The 20,926-nt window shown below is 36.7% G+C and overlaps 2 protein-coding genes across 2 annotated transcripts in view; one reads left to right on the top strand and one right to left on the bottom strand.

Annotated features, from left to right (window-relative positions):
• Positions 1 to 1,526: 1,526 nt before the first annotated feature.
• On the bottom strand, positions 1,527 to 12,973 carry ANGPTL5 (angiopoietin like 5; the record flags this gene model as incomplete). The annotated part of the gene is made up of 8 exons (XM_084226810.1): positions 1,527 to 1,846; positions 2,918 to 3,103; positions 4,094 to 4,214; positions 8,490 to 8,590; positions 9,357 to 9,450; positions 9,815 to 9,918; positions 11,011 to 11,158; positions 12,872 to 12,973. The coding sequence occupies 8 exons, from the start codon at positions 12,971 to 12,973 to the stop codon at positions 1,527 to 1,529; spliced, it is 1,176 nt and encodes a 391-aa protein (XP_084082936.1).
• Positions 12,974 to 17,407: 4,434 nt separating this feature from the next.
• Positions 17,408 to 20,926, top strand: part of CEP126 (centrosomal protein 126) — a gene marked incomplete at both ends in the record, with an annotated part of 33,457 nt that continues 29,938 nt past the window's right edge. The window contains one exon of the mRNA XM_084226823.1: positions 17,408 to 17,520. Within this exon, the coding sequence (XP_084082949.1) occupies positions 17,408 to 17,520 (113 nt within the window). The remainder of the gene's footprint in view (positions 17,521 to 20,926) is intronic.

Raw genomic sequence — 20,926 nt, 5'->3', positions numbered from 1 at the left:
GGTGTGCAGACAATCTTTTCCCCTTTAATTTCAAATACTTCAGTGTCTGACAAAAACAAACCTTCACTGTGCTTAGAGAATTCAGTCTCCCCTAAGAGCAGGACCTATACCTTTCTCACAATGCCTCTACAAGGCCTGTGGAATTTTTCCTCAAGCTACTTCCTACCATGCTTCTCCTGTAAGCCTCCCAGTAAGGACAGTCCTCAGTTTCTCTCTAGCAGAGAGGAAACCTGCCTTTAGCAACTTTTTACCTCCAACTGTTAAAGGCTAGTCAAATATACAACAAAAGAGGGATCTTTTCTCCCCCTTAACCTTGTAACATACCCTATGAAAAGCTTCGTTTCCTCCTATGGCTACATAGATCTTTGGGAAGAAGCCCTAAATCATGGTGGTTCTGAATTGATGATGGTTTCTGCTCACTGTATTAATGCTTGGATAAAATAAAAAACAGCAAAGAGGAAATTCATGGAGTTTTTAACTATTTTCATTCCACATGATATTACAGAGCTGGTCTGCTGAAACTGAAGCAAAGATGAGAAATAACATGCCTAGCTGAGACAGATTTGATGCTAGGTTCCAGGAACACTGTAATAGCCACATTTTTGATATTTTTCTATTTTTACTGACAGAAATTCAAAGAATTCACAATCCTTAGTTTTAAATGTGTTTACACAACTTAAGTTGGTTTTATTCATTACCAAATGATCGTTCACAAAGTGAAAGCCACTAAGCATGAAAAACATAAGATCAGGCCCATATATCCAAAAATTAAAACTGCACAGGTTATATGAAAAGATATGTTTTCTTTGAAAAAAAGTTTTAATTTTAGTCAATTGTGAAATAGACAATGGTAGAGTCAAAATTCTATTATGAAATACATTGACTATGAAAATGAAATACAAAATTGATCATAGTTCTTGAATGTCACTATCAACCTTACTTGTATAAAAATCAGGCCCTTATGGTGTACAAAACCTTATTTATACATTGAAACAATTGATATCCTGTCTGATAAGGAATATTGAAAAAAAAGCTGATGCTGGAAATTTAACTTAAGATGAAGTATTTTTCCAAAATATTACGATAAAAATGGCAGGTACATGGGTTTTTTAAAATAAAATTTGCTGAAACTTCTTGCCAATTTAGATATGGAGAGCACAGAAAGTACATTCAAAAGTCAGCATAACACTTCTTTTTATAATTTTTTCTGCTGGTTCTGGTATTTTTTAAGAAACAGCTGAATAAAAACTGACCAATACTCATCTTAATACTTTTTCTGAAAACCCAGTTCTTCTTAGGATCTTTCTCAAGCTGTAACACTATAAATGCTGACATTTCATAATAAAAATTAGTAATTATATTATAATATAGAAATAACTAACTAATTAGCAACTATATTATAATATAGAAATATCTAACAAATTTTTAAGACTGAACTGTTCAAGTGAAGATGAAAGGTATTTATGATTGTAGTGATACATCATCCTACATAATTGCAAAGAGAAATATATTTCTATTTTCATATGTTAATGGAAATATGGATAATTGGTTCTCCGAATTTTCATTGAAACTGATTTAATTTTGACTGGTTTTTTGTTCATTGTCCATGTATCCCAGTGAATGCCAGTTGCAAGGAATCTACCTCTGTAGCGATGAACACCATTAAGATTTGCAAGGCCACACTTGTTGAACCACCATCCAGTGTTATCACTGAAGTTACTGCAGCTCTTTACCGGCTGTCCTTTAATAGTGCACATTGGCCTGCATCCATCATTATCAACATCAAAAGTGCTGAAAGGCATGGAATTTTGGTTATCTTCTCTTCTATATCCTCTAAATGCATCACCTAAGTACAACAGATAAACAGAACAATAAAAAAGTTAATTACGGAGAAATGTTTCTTACTTGATGCACAGCAAACTTTTCCTCTGAATTTACTTAAAAAGTAGAATTCTTCAAAAGCGGTTCAAGAGCACCAGCTAATGAGCTGCAAAAGTGCTAAAGATGCAGGGAAAAAAAGAATAAAATACTGAGAAATATGGAGGAAGTTAAAATTCAAAGAAATGTCTTTGTATTTTCGTTGCTTTTAGCGATGCATGCTGGCTATGAAGGTAAAGGCTTCTGTCCTCAAAGACAGAGGAAAGAAGAGATAAAAGTAAACAACAAGGGTTGTAACTTCAGATTTTCCAGTAACATGCCCAAAGCCCCAGAGTGAGTCATGAAACACGATGGAATTGCTAAAACACGAAGGTCAGTCATTACTGTCTCTGTTGTCTTACTAAAGAACTTACAGAAGAAATAGTATTTTTCACAAATACAGAGTAAAGCACTAACACCATTAGAGAGTAATTATTTCATTGATAATAAGGACCATTCTTGTATAACGTGGAAAAAAGCAGTAAGACATGATGCAATGCTTAATGCAAATCTTTGTATGTTTAGTGTATTTATGCTGTTAAGGGAGGTCTGGAATTAATTTGTGTCTATGTATCACCCAGCAACTATTAAACACTGTAGGACAGCTTTGTTCCACTCAGTTTCTTTCTCTATCCTTTGTACATGGCTATCTGGGCACTTCTGAATTATCCATAGCATCATCAGGAAGACTGCCAGTAACATCTGTGATGAGATAACGGGCATCTAAATAATGGAACCATTAGGTAAATAAACACTAACACCCACTAAATCCCTTATTTATTTTATATATATCCCATTCAACTTTCTTTTTTTTTTATTACAGGCATAACAGATCACCATATAATTAAAAATTTATCTGCATAAATGTTCATTATATACCAGAGAAAAACACATTAGAAATAAAATTTTTGCAGTCAGTTATTATTCTTTTGGATGCATTTTTTTCATATTAAGAAAGGGAATAACTACCTTTAAATACTTCAAAGAAGGAAGTTCTTACCAGCATTTCCTGAATAATGCCCCAAATGGATCTTAAAATAACATGATTCATCCTCTATCCAAAATCCATCATATGATGCATAGGCATGCTTGTCATTTTCTGATTCCAAATCCACATAAAGACTGAAATGAGTGGCCTTTTGATTTACGATGTCAAAAATCTTCCTCAGTCCAAGCCAAAATTCTCCTTGAAGAGAAATATAATATATAGTCTAGAAATGGAAACTGTAAAAGAAGAAGTGATTGTTCCTGGTTTTTTACTTTCCTTCCTGAACCAAATGTAATAAAAGTCGCATGATACACTTATATACCTTTTTAAGACTAATGAAGGAACAGAGTAATCTTCCTATTTCCTTAGGAAATCCCTAAGAAAACCCAAGGGTGCATCATGGTTTTTTTCTCTGGGATATTTTTTAGAAAATTGTCCAGATGATAGATTTCAAATATTTGTCTGCAATATATCTTAGAAGACCACAAAACTTGGATGGGCTAAAGATCCACTTGTATGAACAGAACTCAGTAGCACTCCTAAGGGCAGTACTGAGAAATTATAAATGTTAGCGTTCTATGAAATGCAAAAAAAAAAAAAAGCAAACCCTATTCTCAAAATTTAAGCTCTGTTTTCAAGATTTGCTGCCTCCATAAATCACACTTGTAGCCTCATATGAGCTGCACTTCTTTGTACAGAAAAGCTGCATGCTTCCATTGCAATCCCAGATAAACTTCTGAAAAAGCAAATGGGTTTAGAGTGGCAGGATTAAAGGTGGCAATAAAAAATTAATATCACAGTTGTGTTGCTAATAACTTTGCATGCCCTATGGTGAAATATTATTGATTTTTCTCTGCTCTAAGAAAATGAGTGATTCAAACCAACAAAGGAACTTTTTTTTTTAATCTGAAAAGAGAGGAAATATAATCTATTATTTCATGCATAAAATATAATATTTTAAACACTCGTGTAAGACTACAATAGCTAAAGACTCTAGTGGGGTAATAGTTATTATTGGGAAGATCACACAACAGATTTGATTTAAAAAATCCTTAAGTAAAAACGAGACTTTTAAGAAACAAGAACTTCATACTGCTAAAACAACCACTCAATTTAGTGGAGTGTAGCTCACATAAAAGCAGAAGAAATGTGGGATCCAAAGCACTTTAGAGTATTTTAAATTAATACCAGTAAGGTCACCAAATCCATCCAGGTATTCAGACCATGTTCTCTGAAACTGAACAATTCCATCAGTTCTTTTCTGAACCACAGTCCATCCACCTCCTCGAAAATCCATGTCACACAAAACCTAAAATAAACATAGGCATGATTAAGCATTCTTGAAGAAGCTTTTATGAAAAACACATTTTAATTAAATAAAGGCAGACTATTCAAAGTTTTGCTAAGTAACATATTTTTCAAATATCTTAAAAAAAACCTAAGAAAATTAAAAAAATGAAGCTGCAGTATTTTCTTACATGTTCTTGTTGAACTGTTTGATTTGGATATTTCTTCAACCAGTAGAAACTGCTGTGTGTAATAGTCTGCTCATAACAGATATAATAAATAAGCTTTGATAAATGTCACTGTAACATATATAACATGAAAGGGAAGCAACTTGCAATGTCGTGCATTAATCAGGCAACATATCATTGATACAGGTAGCAACACCAAATAAACTTTTATTTCAGCAAAGCAAAATAAACACAACTTATATGTTCTCTGTCACCACCATGCCTTCTTCCAAAGAATACTGTGTTTGTGGTGCCTGGGAAATTTAGAGCCTTTAATAAGGGTGAGGAAATGGAAAACAGTGATAGCAATAACCCAGCATACAACAATAATTTGCAGCAGCAAAAACCTCTACATAAGAAGTGGCCCCGATCCAGGGAAGTCCCAATGTGAACATATAACTGCCTGCAACTAAGCAGTACCACTGAATACATAAGGTCAACTCTCAAATTTATGAGTCTTTATGAGTCTTTCCTAAAATTTGCGCCCAGCAGTATGTCAAATGGCAGTGGTCCAGCTGCCATCTGCTCTGCTTTGGAATATCACATTATGTGGCACATTTTCTCCTCAGCCCATCTAACTTAAGATTTGTAATCGACTTTACTAAGTATATCCACAGTGCCAAATCTTGATCAGATCTAACTGGGATTATAAAGTCTGGAAATCTAATTTAGAAAGATCATATTGCACATTTATACACTGCACTACCTAAGCTATTCAATGCAGTTCTAAGGGATAGTATCCATAATTAGTGCTTGAAAACAGGGGCTCATTTTTGTCTCCAAAGGTGATGAATATCAGGAGAATTAACCTGGAAAATGCTTATAGCTAGTGAGCCAGTAAGCTCCTTGTGTTAACAAAAGTAAGTTCAGAACATAATGTTGGCTGTGATAACACTAAGCCTATGCACAAGTGATGGAGTAAAGTAAAAAATGTTTTTGATGTTACAGGAAATGTACAAAATGAAACATGTTTTAGAAAAGAGAGATTTGCAGTCTTAGCCAGCTGATAAAAGTGAAACTAGGTGTAAGTCAGTTTAAGCCTCAAAAAAATTTGTGGCAGACAGAGCATTATATGTTGCACCTCCATTGCCTGTAGTAGCCAGATATTTTTCAGGAAACCCGACTTGGTCCTTAGCAGGAAAACATCAACATCATCGTTAGAGCTTCTGTGATTTAATAATGTCTTCTCAATGAATGACAAGAAAGCAACAGGACAGAGGTGCAATTTGATCTAATACAGCCTGAGGGATCTTGGATCTTCAAGTAAGATACTTTAGGCAATCCTTGCAAAACAAATACTACATGAATCATACTAAGGTTCTTGTGCATGAAAAAATAATTGTGACCTTTATTCCCTGGAGAGTCACATGCTTATTTCAGTCACCCAAGGAGGATAGAACTGGAATAAAAAGAAAAACAGAAGATTCCAAAAGGAATATTTAGATGAAAATACCTAAACCTCATTCAGAATAATCCCATTGCCTCATCCACTGGCTTGAGAAGATAATTGTATGCTTGGCTACTCCTCTGATTATGAGTCAGAAATACTATGAGGAGCCCACTTGGTCACAACATCAATCTTCAGCCCAACAGAAATCAGTGTGAGTGTTGATGATTCACAGAAGGAGCAGATATGGTTCTACATGAGAGGTTATCAGCCAGTTAGATACAGCGCCAATACATACACCAGCTAAACAAAAATATTAGATACAGAAAAATAGAGTTATGGCTGTGTAGTTTTCTTAATCTCTTATGGAAATGTTGCAATTGTAAAGCCTTATAACAGTTAATCTGCTTTACAGTTTGCTCTATCTCATATCATGAAAGGTATGAAGGGCATGATTGTGCCAGGTACAACCTAAATTAAATGAGAAGGAGGACACTTCTACTGAATATTTCTTGCCTTTCTACCTGCAGTGTGTATGAGAGGTATGTTCTAAAGAACTGTTTAATTTGTCTGATCCAGCTGAGAAATATCATTGATCTAAATTTACCAACTGAAAAATGTATCAGAAATTGGTCATGGTTCATTTTTTCCAAAATTGGTTTTAAATCATCTCATTAATAAATGCTCAGGAAAAAGCCTATTTGAGAGTAACTTTCTGAGGTGACAGAAACCTGCCATTACCACTAAAGCTAGGTATTCTTATTGCTCCTGGAATCTGGCGTTCAATTAGCCCAAATTAAGCACAAAAATCTATGCTCACTTTTGGACACATGAGGTATCAAACATGAAAAATAAGAATGGGATCACATTTTCTAAATAGTTTTCATTTAACTGATATCGTTATGCATAGTATTCTAAACACATTTTCATTTAGGTTTCATTGCATAAAAAGACATTGTTGCAAAGGTCCTCATTGATATAAATTGTCTCATGTTGGGTTTGTTTCCCATTTTCTAGTTTCTTACTATGGTATTTTGCTGGTCTGCAGAACTTTTAGAACTCTTGGCTATTAGACTCTAAAAGATGCTTTATAATATCTTGCTTATATTCAAATGTCTTGATATTTTTGTCTATCTACCATTTCTCTTACACTCCTTTTATGCTTCAACACGTGAAAGAATTCACATTAAATAGTTTTCCTTAAAATAACATCCTTTATGGAACACATATTTTAGAAATTTTTTCTCTGAGAGCTTTTTGGCACTGTCTTTCAAGTTCTGTGCAACATTTACCAGACAAGAAATGAGACACTCATGACTGCAAACATTCTTCTCATTATTTATTGTTACCTTGTTCTTTTAATCAAACTGCTATGATTTTTCTTTTGTATTTCTGGAATCACCTTCAATCCAGAAGAAATTCTGAAACAGATGCAATTTTTGCTATGGTTGCATTTTGCTCATACTACAAATATGGTTGTTCTGTGAACACTGCAATCTCTTTGCCTTTCTTTTACATGGAAGGGACTTACTGATGAGTTACAAATCATTTTCCTGAGCTCACTGCATTGTATGGAGAGAATGACAGGTTTTTATATCAAAGGTAGCAGAATCAAGTTGATTTTTTCTTTTGAGATGCGAGTATAATTCTGAAACCTTTTCTTAACCAGTTTGTAGCTCCTTTTTGTAGCATTTTGAAGGGCTCCACTTGGCTAGAGATAAAGGAATTCATTCTTCCTTTGTTACATATAAAGGAACACTCTGAAGATAGATATTAGCTTTGCTAGTTATTTGTTGTCTTAAATTCCTTGTTTTTTCTTCAAAAAATAATGGCCTCAACCTGTATGGCAAGTTGAAGGTTTGAAAGTGCCATGTCTATCTTTCCACTATGCATAAGGCCTTCTCTAAATAGAACACCCTTGAAATGGAATAAACACATAAAACAAAATATTCCTTGTGTTTGCAAAGATCTTAATATTCTGAGTCTGAGGAAATTAACCCAAAATTCCATTCTTCTAGATGAGCACTATTAATCTGACCAATTACATAAAGTGCAGGCAGTGATAGTAAACAGGATTGCTGCAGTTTGTTTTAGGGATATATAACCTTGCTTTAAGAATATAAATCCTGCAAACTGGATAGGAAAACCACAATTTTAGATGCCTCTGTGCCTCAAGACTGGATTATAATGTATAATGATACTCAGACAAGGTTTCTACTCCTCAAACCAAGGCACATTTGCACCTACGCTTGGATGATTGATCCGCGGAGTCCCATCACAAGGGAATGCAATGTTATACAGCAGAATCACTCAAAATCTAAAAGTCCTGTCTTAAAAGCCAAATGGATCAGTCAATTGATCTTCAGTTTTCCATCTCTAAAACAGAAAAGAACAGCTCTTCTCCATATCCAAAAGAGTTGCTGGAAAACACCTTGGGTTTTCATCTTTGGTATTTTTCACTGCATATGAAAACTGACAATGAGCTCTTATGATAGAGATTAAATTTCCTTGTGGAAAATAAGAAACTTGTCAAAATTATAGTAAAAGCAGACGCGTGCAGATAATTTAATACATTTTTCATTCATCTGTTGAGGAATTGTCATGGAAAACACTTTAAGTCTATTAAAAATATTCTGAATGTATATTCTCAAGCAAATTATTACTATAATAATAAATGTGTTACCTCAAAAGGATAATTTGATCCTTCTGGATGGATAATGTACAGACCACTTGGAGTTTTTGAAACTGAACCAACAGTATCTTTAATATGAGTGCAATCCAAACCTAGAGTAAAAAGGTACACAAGGAAGTTAATGAGCAAAATATGTTTAAAAAAAATACAGATTAATACAGGAATATTACTTTTCTTGGTGACATGAATTATTTAAAATATATTTTTCTTCCTATGCAGACTTTAAAATCATGCTTTGTCATGAATTTATCTTGTAAATTAAAATTCTCTAAACACCATTGAGCTTCTAAGTACAAATGACACTGTATTGACAAAGTTCTTTTTAATCTTCATAGATATGATACATACCTATATGAAACTAAAGATTATATATCTGGGTCCATTTACAGATTTTTTTTCATTTTATTTATTACACCTGGACTGTGAAAAAGACATATTATCTGAGAAATGAAGTCTTTTTCCTACACATATTTATATTTATACTTGTAAAAGCCTTTCCCCTTAAAGTATACATAAAAAACATTCCATTTGAAGAAGGATACTGCAGATGTAGAGCACATTGCAAAAGAATGCACCATTCAGCAGCCTCAGATCACTTACTAGCTAATAATCATACTTGGTATTTTACATAAAAATCAGCATGCTAAATAGGATGCCCAGAGTTGTCAGTTGCAAATGATTTAAAGCAGTATTTATGATAACACTTTTAAACAGTTTATTAATTTTTCCAGAGTTTATATGTTACTAACAAAGGATAAATGTCAATGTACGATTGCTTACCTTTGCTTTAATTAGCTCCTTTTGAAGATACAAAGATAAAAAGGGAAGGTGTCAAAACTATATTTGAAAAATACTTACCATGAGATTGAACTGCTTTATAAGGAAGTGGATCCAGATGTTTTCTCAAAATTACTGTGTTCAAAAGAACGATTTTGTTCATAAGTTCATTTACCTGCAAATTCAAATAAAAGATCTTTAATTAGGTTGCAATGGGAAATTTTACATTCTAAAGATTTTTTTCTGACTCCTAATAAACATAATCTGAAGTTAATTTTTGTGATGTGTAGTAATTTGTACCAATGTGAAGGAATGGTCCTCCACTTTCTCTACTGCAATGTATGACACTAAGTTGTGAAGTGGGTTGCTTACCACTCCTCGTAGAAATGGAACTCACACCCTATCAAGTGTTAAGACACTCTAATCCTACTGGTTTAATGACAATTTAATGGCTTAATGAGCCCTATTTTTCCTCAGAAAGACAACACCTGCTGTGAGAAATAACAGATACAAATCTTTATAATAAAGAAAAAAAGTACCTGATTAGAAAGGAAATCCAGTGAAGACTGTTGATCATCCATCATGTCTCTTACCAGTTTTTTTGTACTTCTGGCATATTCAGCAAGAGAGTTCTGCAAATTTCCTTCAGAAAGAAATATGTTTATCCACTTTGTTTTCATAACTCTAGAAATATTCTTGACTAAATGACAACATACTTATTTATGACATCAAAGTGCATACTGAAGGTGTTTTACCTTACAGCACCTAAAAGTGAAATGAAAGTAATACAGAGATCACAGATTAAAGCCAAAGGTGCTAAAATCTTCTTTATATTATATTATGTATATTATACAATCAGCCTCTGAAAATAATTATGCAAATTCCTGGTTTTCACATATGATTTCAAAATACATATTATTAATTATATGCCATAATGTGTTCTGGCCTTTCTGACTGCAGTACAAACATCTTAAGAAGTGATGTATCTTCTCATGTTTTGAAGAATAAATTAATCTTATCCTTGGGTAAACTGGACAACCAATGGATATCACATAAATATAAATGCATATGATAAAAGACAGATATATATATAAGGTTTCTTGTCACCTTACATTTGTTCATTCATTGTACTAGTCCTGTTTTTTGCCCTGATGGTAAAAATCATGATCAGCATCATAATGGCATATAATTAATATATATTTTGAAATCATATGTGAAAACCAAGAATTTGCACAGTTATTTTCAGAAGCTGATTGTATAGCTTGTTGTGTAGTTTGTCAAGCTGCTGCATAGAGGATATCCTGTATAAGCCTCCATAAAAGTAACGTGAAGTACACATTTGCTCCCATGTAACTGACTAATTAATTAATTACCTCCCACTTACACCCCCACACCCAGCTATGATGTTTAAATGAGCAAGAGACATCCTCCTCTTCCTCTCTAATTGAATGAGATACTGACATTCAGAGCACAACAGATCTAGGTGGATTGTAGGGCTGCTTGGATTTGCCTGTCTTCACCTATGATTATACTTTGGCACACCAGCTGCATCCCTAAAACAGGGTACCCCAGATTTTCTGGACAACACATAGTTTGGGCAGAAGGTCACAAGGCTGTCACGTGTGCTCAAGAAGATTAAAAAATAAATTTGCACAGCATAGCGTAGCAGAGGAGAGGATTGCATAGCACGGCACTGCACAGCTCATCACTGAAAGTATTCTTTATGAATACATACTGCACATGTAATGTTTGTCCCCTCGTAAAATTTTAGCTTGAGCATCACATGGTACAAGGCATTGTTCTTTTTGTTTTGAAATATCTGCAGATTTATTTTTCTCTTCTGCCTGGAGTGGTTCCTCCACAGCTCCAACATTCCTTGTGTCCTGTTGTACCAAACAATGGAGGGGGAAATAAATTGAACATAAAGCACACATAAAATAGCTCAGTCTGTCAAAATGAAGTATATTGCTTCACAGGACTTCCTTCAAAACCTGTTTTTTAAAAGCTTTATCAAACAGAAATTGACAGAGCTGAGACGAAAACTGATTAGATGTCCTCTGCTTAGCCATACCTCACAAGAAAAAAGTAGTGTCAGAGGTAAAGAATAACCTCCATAAATTAAAAAAATACCACCACCATTTCTGGTGAGGTAGTCTACTAGTAAGCACTGTAAGTGGGAGGCAAATACTTGCAAGTACTGCATTTTAGGAATCACCATACCCAACAGACATCTCAAATGCTAATGAACTTATTTTCACTGGAAAGGAGCAGGCGTTTTGATTTACCTGATATTAGCAAAGTACTTTTACTCTTGAAAATCCCTAAATTCATTCTTTAGACACTGATCAAGGAAGTACTTGTATAAGTTTTTAACTTAAGCACACAAGCAGTCATGAGAAGATTTGCAGACAAATTCAGCAGAAAAAAAAAATTTTAAATGTTCTTATAGGGGAAAGAATAAAGGGACAGTATTCATGGGCACACAATTATCTGAAACAGCAACAATAATAGCGTTAGTAAAAGTAGTTATGCCTAGTACTGTTATTTCAGTTATGTTTTCATATTTAGTAGTTTTTCTTCTATGGTGCCATAGGTCATAAAATAAGGGAATGCCTCTGAATCATCACTTAAAGAAATTACTAAAAGTAATTCCCAAAATATGTGTCATTGTCAAAAGACTAAGCAACATATTTTTGTACGAGTCTGTGTTTGATGATTTAATCATCTCAGCAAATCATTTATAGTATGTTCATCTACTGTGTTTTCAAATGTAAATAAGATCCTTAGAAATGTCAAGATTTTAATGAAAAACAAAAGTTTTTTAGACTTAAATACATCTTCATCATAGTTGTTCTTTCCTGCTCCAGTTTTCTCTTTCTGCAATTGGTACTACACCAGCAAGCACTGAACAGGGTTTTTTCCTTGATTTTTGCTCTTAAAAAATGAAAGTAAAAATTACAGAAAACTGTTAACAAAGGAATTTTACTAAAAAAGGTTTCTGAATTACTAGTATAATTGCCTTTTATGCCTGGAGAATGATAGAGAAGTAAAAGAATGTGTTTCTTTAATTTTGAAATAAGCACAAAATAAAGAAAGATAAATTACGCAAGAGTTATAAACAGATCTCTAGAAATTTATAAATAGAACACTTGAAAGTATGGCTTGTTCCAGGGCTATCACAGCTACTCACCAGATGTTCAATTAAACACTGTTAAGCAAATATTTTTAATCAATATTTATCTTTAACAAAAGCAAACATGAAACAAGCAATTAAGTCTGATCTCAGCAATTCAAGCAAGAACTGACTCTGCCAAAACCAATAGTTACTCTGCATTTAAAGTCATGCAGATGAGATTAAAATATGACATAACAACTGAGCTGTGATACAGGACATTAACACAAAAATGTTCTAATATACTGAATTCTTACAACTTCAATGTAGTTTCTTTTCACTATGTGAAAATACCCAATTCTTCTGTATTTTCATATCTATCTTGAATAAGGCAATCCATATTTTTAAAACATCTGTCACTTTTCTGAGAAATCATTCAGTTAGATTCATTATCTTATCTGAACAAAGTAACAGAAAATCTTACCTTAGGTGAACAAGGTTCGCCATTATTTATGACAGTCTCTCCTAAACCAAACAAAAAAACATTAAGACAAATAAATGAAGTTACCCTAAAGTGGTGGTTCATCTTTTACTTGAAGAAATGCAAATGTTTTGATGGGTTTCAAATTTCTGTGGAAAGAATTGTACACTATGAAGGCCTGATCTAACTATTTGGGAATGTCTACAGCACAAAGGGCAGCCAACACATCACTCTTTTACTGCCTGGATTTAATAAACCACATTTCAACTGCACAGTAGATTTTATATATTACTACTTGCGTCCTGAAGGAAAATTACTGCTTATCACCACTATATAACACATCAAATATATATATTTTCATTGTGATAAACTCTGACAGATTTTCTTATATGCTATTTTTGAGCATTTGTGTACATTTGGCATGAGTGTTCTGGGCTGCCTGAAAGAAAAACTAGTATTACTTGATTTTTTTCAATTTTTTAACCAAGTTTTTTAATCATTAAAATTAAGGAGTCTGTATTGCTGTGGTGATAGTGCACTAGAACAGGCTGTGGAGGCAATTTTAGAATATGTCATCAAAGTGATTTCAAAATAGAAAACTGAATAGACATTATTTTAAATTAGTACCTCGTACTAAATAGAAAATCTTTTACCAGGAGAATAATAGCAGTATTTTGGTCTCACTTGTAACACGGGTACTGAGACTATCATTCAGTACAATGATTTTTATCCTGAAAAAAAGTCAAAGTACAAGATAATGGCATGAAAAAGAAGAAAATGAAATGTACTCCACAGAAGCTTAATTAAAACTACGAGGCACTTAAGATGTCACTCCATTCCACTACTTTTGCATCTTAAAACTGGATCTGATAGTCTAAGAAAAAAGAAAACTCAGAAAGGTCCAACATATTTAGACAATTTAGACACATTAGAGAATTTAAATTGTTTGTGATATGGCTAAATAAATGAAACCTCAGCTTCCACTGGAAAATACATTGTCTAAAGGATCTTCAGAATACACTGTTCAACTGCACTTTACACTGGTACAAAAAGGCAATGTTCCAAATTTGGCTTGATAATCTCCACCTCTTGTGGAGTAGTTAATCTCCACTTCTGTCTAAAGCTGGAATACACTAGAAATAGCTTTTGCTACTAAGATTTGTTGGGAGCAACCAACATTTGTTGGGAGTGGGGATTACAAAACTTTTTAATCCAATGTTTTCTTTAAAATCAATAACTAAATACTACTAAGAACCTGTAACTGAGAGGAGTATATTCAACTGCCTGTGTAATTCTGAACAACTTTGGCTCTTCTGTATCTCTCAAAATCAAATTTTTAATTTTTTCTAAAGTACCCCATGGTACATAATAGTTTTCCAATATGAGACTTACTAGGGTTTAATTAAGGCATCAGTTGATGCTTTCTCAAGAAGATTCAGGTTGTGATCTTAGTTCAGTCTCAGGAAAAAGGTGAAAAGATTTCCATGGCTCTCTATATATCCCATTAAGGGCAGTTTTTCTTCCTCTTTCTATGTACATAAATAGGCAGAGTGACAAATTTCAGGCAGGAATGGTTAAAATAGTCGGAACATTAACTTGTCACATGCAGTTGCCTACAAAGCTTGGAGAAAAACTAGAGGAAATCAGCAGATTAGTCCTCTACTGGGACAAGAAGGAAAAAAAAATATGTTTCTGCAGCAGCACAGCTATGCTCCAGCCTTCAAATAAGACTTGTAATAAATTCAGATCCATCCCACAAAGTTTTAAGAACTGATCTTTATCCTGAATATCAGTATCCAGCCCAAAGTAAAATTTTTGAAACTTCTTTCAAACCAGCTGCCAGAGCAGGACCTTCCATTCTGCAACTACTTAAGATCAGGTTTCTTGATGCCCCAGAATAATCACACACTTCTGAATTACATGGCCCTCAGCTTGTCACCTTCTTGTCCCACAGTTTGAAAGATGTGAGGTTACTCATGAAGAGAAATTATCCAATAACCATAAAGGAGGACTATGAAGAATGAATAAAAAATAAACAAGAGAAAGACATAAATATATATAAACACTGAATAAATTCTGAATCTCAGAAGGTATCTTAAGGTGAAGCTGCAAGTTGAGCTGTATTAGATGAAAATTTTCAGTAAATCTAAGGAAGCTCAAAATCTGTCTGTGGCATGAGTTGACCATGATCTTCAATCTTCCAAGATGTGACATGGGCCCAAATTCTGCAGCGTCCCAGCTCTGCCTCAGTTCACCTTGGCTGACTCAGTTCTCCAACCTGATAAAGCCTTCTATTGCATCATAATGAAACAGTGCATTTTATCAGGCAAACTGGGATTTTACATGTGACTGGGGGTTGGAAGGCACACAGTGGTAATTGACAACCACTTTTCCCCCTTCTGCAACATAACAGAGCAGATGGGGCAAAGAAATGGTGAATTTGGAGTTGATTTTCTGAACTAGAGGTGAAAGACTTCCACTTTAGGGTGATCTTCTCAATGGCACTAACTGGGATACTATAAATATTAAACACATTTGGCAACCTGACCACCACTGGTCTTGGCTGTAAAATGGTAACAGCAACACCCACTTCCCAAACTGTGCTACAAACATGGAGGAGGGGTCTGTGCAGAAAAGTATTTTACAAATGCAGAGTACTATTTTTTACCTTCCTAGTCAAAGACATAGAACAGCTGCACACTGGAAAAAAAAAAAAAAAAGAAAAAAAAAGGAAGAATTGGTTTAAGCTCAAATACATCAGCCAAGAAATGTCTCGCCAGGAAACCACCAAGGCATTTAGCCTGTTGCTGACAGCTCATCCAAGGCAGGGCAATATCCCAAGACTACACACCCTGCTTAAAAAAAAAAAAAAAAAAAAAAAAAAAAAAGAGTTTTGCAGTCTTGAGAACAAACTGGGGTTTTTTTTATTTTCTTTTTTTTTCTTTGTGTAAGTGTATTTATGGACTTCTTAATCTTTTTTCTATAATAGTCATCATTTTGTGCATCAACTGCACAAAACATCTCTTGGTGGTTGTTGTTGTTATTTCTGCACCCTGTGGTTAAAAAAAAAGTTTATGGGGTTAACTCCGAGTCTTCGGCAGGCCTAAGAGGCGCCCGCAGAGCTCTGCAAACCCGCAGGCGGTGTTTGCCCAGGAGAACGCGTTCGCTCGCACCCCGCGTGTGTTTGGGGCTTTCAAAGGTCATCCCGCGGTGCACAGCGCTGCAGAGGTTGGAAAGCCCAGCGAGAGCCAAGCACCGTCCCTGGCAGGGCGTCCGACACCGCTCTCCCGGACGGGCCGAGCCGGGCCCGCGGGGAGAGTGAGCAGCGATTCCCACGCGTGGCTCCCACCCCGGCACGGGCACCGACCAGGCCCTGCCGGGCAAGGCGGGTCCCGGCCCGCCCAGTCCCCTGCGCCAGCCTCGAAGGCAGCAAAAGCTGCGGCGGCCAAAGCCTCTCCCCCAGCGCCGCTCCCTCGGCGCCGCTCCCTCAGCGCCGCTCCCCGCGCGCCGCGGCCCCGCCCCGTTGCGAAGGAAGCGGCGTCGCCGGTTGCTACGAGCGAGGCCGGGCAGAGGCGCAGAGCGGCGCGGCGGGGCCCGGCGCTGGCGGCGGTGTGGGCCCGGCGCTGACCCGGGCGCTGCATGGAGCTCTTCGGGAAGGCCGGCGGGGCGGAGCGGGGGCAGCTCCTCGCCGGGGGTCCGCAGGACCGTGCGGGAGGGCGGCAGAGCGTCCCTGCGTATCCTTCCTGAGGCGGTCCCCGACCGCCGGGGCGGGCGTTTCTCGGGCTGGCCGAGCCCTGCGAAGGGGGGCCGGGGCCGCGGGGCTGCGTGGGGCCCGTGCGGGGCGGCGGCGGGGCCGGGGCGGCGATGTGCCAGCCTCCGCCCTGCCCCGCGGGCAGGGACCGCCGCAGGGGCGTCTTCAAATCAAAACTTGTACATTGCGGGTTTTAAACGGCCGTGGGAAAGTTGACTTCTCAAGCATCTTCCGGAGTTATGTTCCTTTTTCTAGGAGATCATGCTACCAGGAATAGTGTTTTCCATCCTAACCTGTGGGTTCTTGATTTTTTAGTAGTAAGAACTACTGACACAAACTCTTAAGATCCGCCTGCACAGTGCTCCTTAAATAATTACTGGCGTGATGCAAGGCTGACCTGGCTCTTTGGAGAGCTTTTATTTAATGATGTTAATCAATTTCAGTGTAAACAACTAATCCTTTAGGGTGTGTGTGGGGGGCTTTAATATTTTACATTTTCCCTGGCATACCTGTATCCTTATGTTACAAGTTTAGATAACTACACAAAATGAACATAATAAAGGTGGGATTTTTCAGCTGGTGGTATCATGAAAGAGAAGTGCAAAGCCTCTCCTAAAATCCTTTTAAAAATTAAAATGCAATTACATTTTTTTCTAGGTGACCATAAAGTAAGTTATGACTGTAACATACAATTATGGGACCTACTCTATATAAGGCCAATCACACAGCCTATTACAGTTCCATCCAGTTTCTGTTGTCCTTAACACAGTCTTAGCGGCAGAGATTTAATGTTTCATTTTGAACAGGATTTACAAGAAGAACGTCGGGCATTGAAAAAGGATCAAAAAATGCATCGGAGCAAGGCAATGAAATATTTGATGGAGACAAACAGAAGAAGAAGGCAAGTAGCTAGGGCTCCTTTAATGGAGGATTGTAAAAAAAAAAAGAGAAAGCCAAAGCAAAAAGAGTCAAAACCTTGAGACAGATCAATGTATCTCTACTATTTTCATGTTCACTTTGATAAATAGCTCACTGCTTTGGCCTAGAGGAATCTAAGCTGAAAAGTTTCACCAATCCAGATTCTTGCTATGGGACAAATAAAATAAAAAGAGCAATATTCTGATTTACTCACTAATTTTTAGAAACTCACAGAACTCACATCTCATATAAACTAAAGGTGAGTAGCAGTAGCACTTTCATCCTGTGGCTCTGATCTGCATTTCTAGTGTTCTGGGTTTTATTAGCTTCAGTGGAGGTATGAAAAATGCACTCAGCTGTACAGTGTGGGCCAGCAGAAGGCAGTTGTTGCCTTCTGAAGTGTGTGTTTTTCTGTCTGCATAGCATAACAGCTGCACAGCCTCCCCTTCATGCCAAGGCTTTATGCTCCCACTCCCCAATAAACACAAAGCAGCATTTTTCTTGTACAGGATACTTATAATAAACTTATTTTGTACTGACATTTTAAACAGAGCTTTGCATAGTCTGTCTTCTGCATACATGAGATTGCAAAGCCCTGAAATATTCTGTGGCAAATGTATTAAGTAAATTACACACTGAAATGTCACAGTGAAGTGCTATGAGTAGTTTAAGGGCATAGAGGTTTTTCCCCTCACACTGAGGTGGTGCTCACACATACAGGGGGGCTCAGCTGTGTGTACTGGAGAGGCAGATGGGTTCCTCCTTGCAAGCCCCAACCTCAGACCAGCTTCCTCTGCCTCTTGTGCCCCACAGTTCCCTTACCTGATACTTCTGTTGTACAATGTTTACTTATTGCATATGTTCATAACTCATAAGAGAGGTGGTATATATTGTTTTTATTGCCATTTTAGCCTGAGAGTATGTGCTATCAACTTACCTTTTGAAATAAAAATAAAAATGGAATAGGAGATATAATCACCTGTGGGTAATTAAAGACAGAGTGCAACCCACAACCTTTACAGATAATAGATTGAGTCTCAGTTGAAAAATTAAATACCTAATTTCTTTTTCTGGAACAGAACCACTGTAATGCTACACATCTCAGATGAACACTGTTTATTGTATTACTGGTCTTGAAATATTATACTCTAATGTAAAAGCAAGTACCAGACAGCCTGCATATTTTTGACAGACTGGTGTAGTTAAAGTAATACTCATGGATACATAAATACATTTCCATATGTACTTCATTGTAGCCTTAAGAAACACAGTATACATCCCAGTTACTCAGGTGAGCCACTTAAAAATTTAGGTATGGTATTCAAAAAAGGAAGATGTTTCAATTTGCTATAATTGAGAATGGCTTAATTATTAGCACAGTAAGCAGTTCAAATAGAAGTCTGTGGTAACAAGTTTTCTCCTAATAACTGAAAAGAAGTGAGTTAATGTTAGAAAAGTTGTAAGTAAATACAATGTTATAAGCTGTGTCATATATAAGTAAAAATTATGGGTCACTGCATATGTGCAGGAAAGTAATTTGAAAATAAAGTTCATTGAATGTAAATATTGTTTTCCTGGCAGTTATGCAGTTAGGAATTGACAATCCTTAGGTCATGTCTCAAGTCTATATGAACCAAGTTCCATTAACTTTCTTACACATGTTAAGGTGTTAGATATGATGATAGTTTCTCAAGGGTAGCATGATGTTCTTAAGCTCCACATTCTCATCTGGCAGCTCCCAAAATTCTGCCTGCCAAGGCTTACAGGCATATATCAGGATGTATTCTTGGCACTGCTAGTGTAAAATTTCAAAAGAAAATTTGTGTCTTTTACATTTTTTATATGGAGAGTAGGAATGACTGCACTGTGGAGTGTGACAGTCCATTTTCTACCTCTAACCTTCACATAGAATGGTTGAGGTTTTAATCTGGTTGAACACCTCCACTCAGGAAGGGCCACCTAGAGCCGGTTGCCCAGGAATCACTTTTGAGCTTCTCCAGGAATGGAGACTCCACAACCTCTCAGGGCAATCTGTGTCAGTGCTATCATCCTTACCAAAACAAAGTGTTTCCTGATATTCCAAAGGAAACTTCTGTGTTTGTTTGGTCCTGTCTGTAGGCATCACTGAAGACAGCCTGGCTCTCTCCTCTTTGCACCTTCCTTCCAGGTATTTACAGAAATTGGGAAGACTCCTTGGAGCCTTCTCTTCTCCAGGCTGAACAGTCCCAGATCTTTCAGCCTTCCTAGAAAGATTCTCCAGTCCCTTCATCATCTCTGTGGCCCTTCATTGAACTGTGTCCAGTCTGTCCATATCTCTCTTGTACTGAGGAGCCCAGAGCTGGGCACAGTCCTTCAGCTGTGGCCTGCCTAGTGCTGAGCAGAGGGGAAGGATCACTTTCCTCTATGTGCTGTCTAGGCTTTGGCTAGTGCAGGTCAGCATACCACTGACCATGTTTGCAGCAAGGTTGGTCCTTTCTCTCAAGTATCAAGTGCTACAGCATGAGAGGAAATGGCCTCAAATTGCACCAGGGGAGGTTTAGATTGGATACTAGAAAAATTTTCTTCATGAAGATGGTTGTCAAGCACGGGAAAAGGCTGCCCATTGGAGTGGTTGCATTTGGTATACTTCAAGATGTGGTTTAGTGGTGGACTTGGCCATGCTGGGCTTGTTGGAGTTGATGATCCTAGAGGTTTTTTCTAACCCAAATGATTCTATGTTTCTATGTTTAATGAAGATGTTAAAGAAGATTTGGCCCAATATTGTCTGCTAGGGTTCACCACTATGTACTAGCCTCCATTAGGACTTTGTGTCACTAATCAGCACCCTTGAGGTCTGACCATTCAGAATATTTACATTCCACCTCACTCTCTGCTCATTCCACCTCTACAGCAGCAGCATCTCGTTTATGATTATCATTGGGGAGACAGTGCCAGCAGCCTTAGTAAAGGCCAAATAGACAATATCTACAGCTCTCCTGTCATCTACAGGACTGTCATTTCTTTGCAGAATTTTATGAAGTTGATCAAGCCTAACCAAATTTTGTGTCAACCTTAAGTTTATAAGTTTTCTACTAAAAGAAATAAAAGCAGTGAATTCCCTTTAGGATGAAGCCCTAATGAAGATACAGAAGAGTTTTTGCTCTGTCTTTAATCTTGTGTCATTTAGGTTCACTTTTTTCATGTTGCTTTGTGGAGGGAAACTTTTCTGTGGGTTTTTCTTTGTGGTTTTTTTTCAGGGACCACCAGCAGGCCTCCTTTAAACAAGGTTGTACCAAAGCACTTTTTAAGCTAACAAGACCTGCATATGCAAGGTTCTTGTAGATTGAGATCTTCTGTTTTCAACCTTTTCTAGATGTACTTGCAGTAAAATTTTCCCTGACAGTCTACTG

The sequence above is a fragment of the Fringilla coelebs genome (assembly GCF_963513975.1).
Source record: "Fringilla coelebs genome assembly, chromosome: 2".
Lineage (NCBI taxonomy): Eukaryota > Metazoa > Chordata > Aves > Passeriformes > Fringillidae > Fringilla > Fringilla coelebs.
Note: the sequence above shows the minus strand (reverse complement) of the source record. Positions and strands in the feature narration are given on the sequence as shown.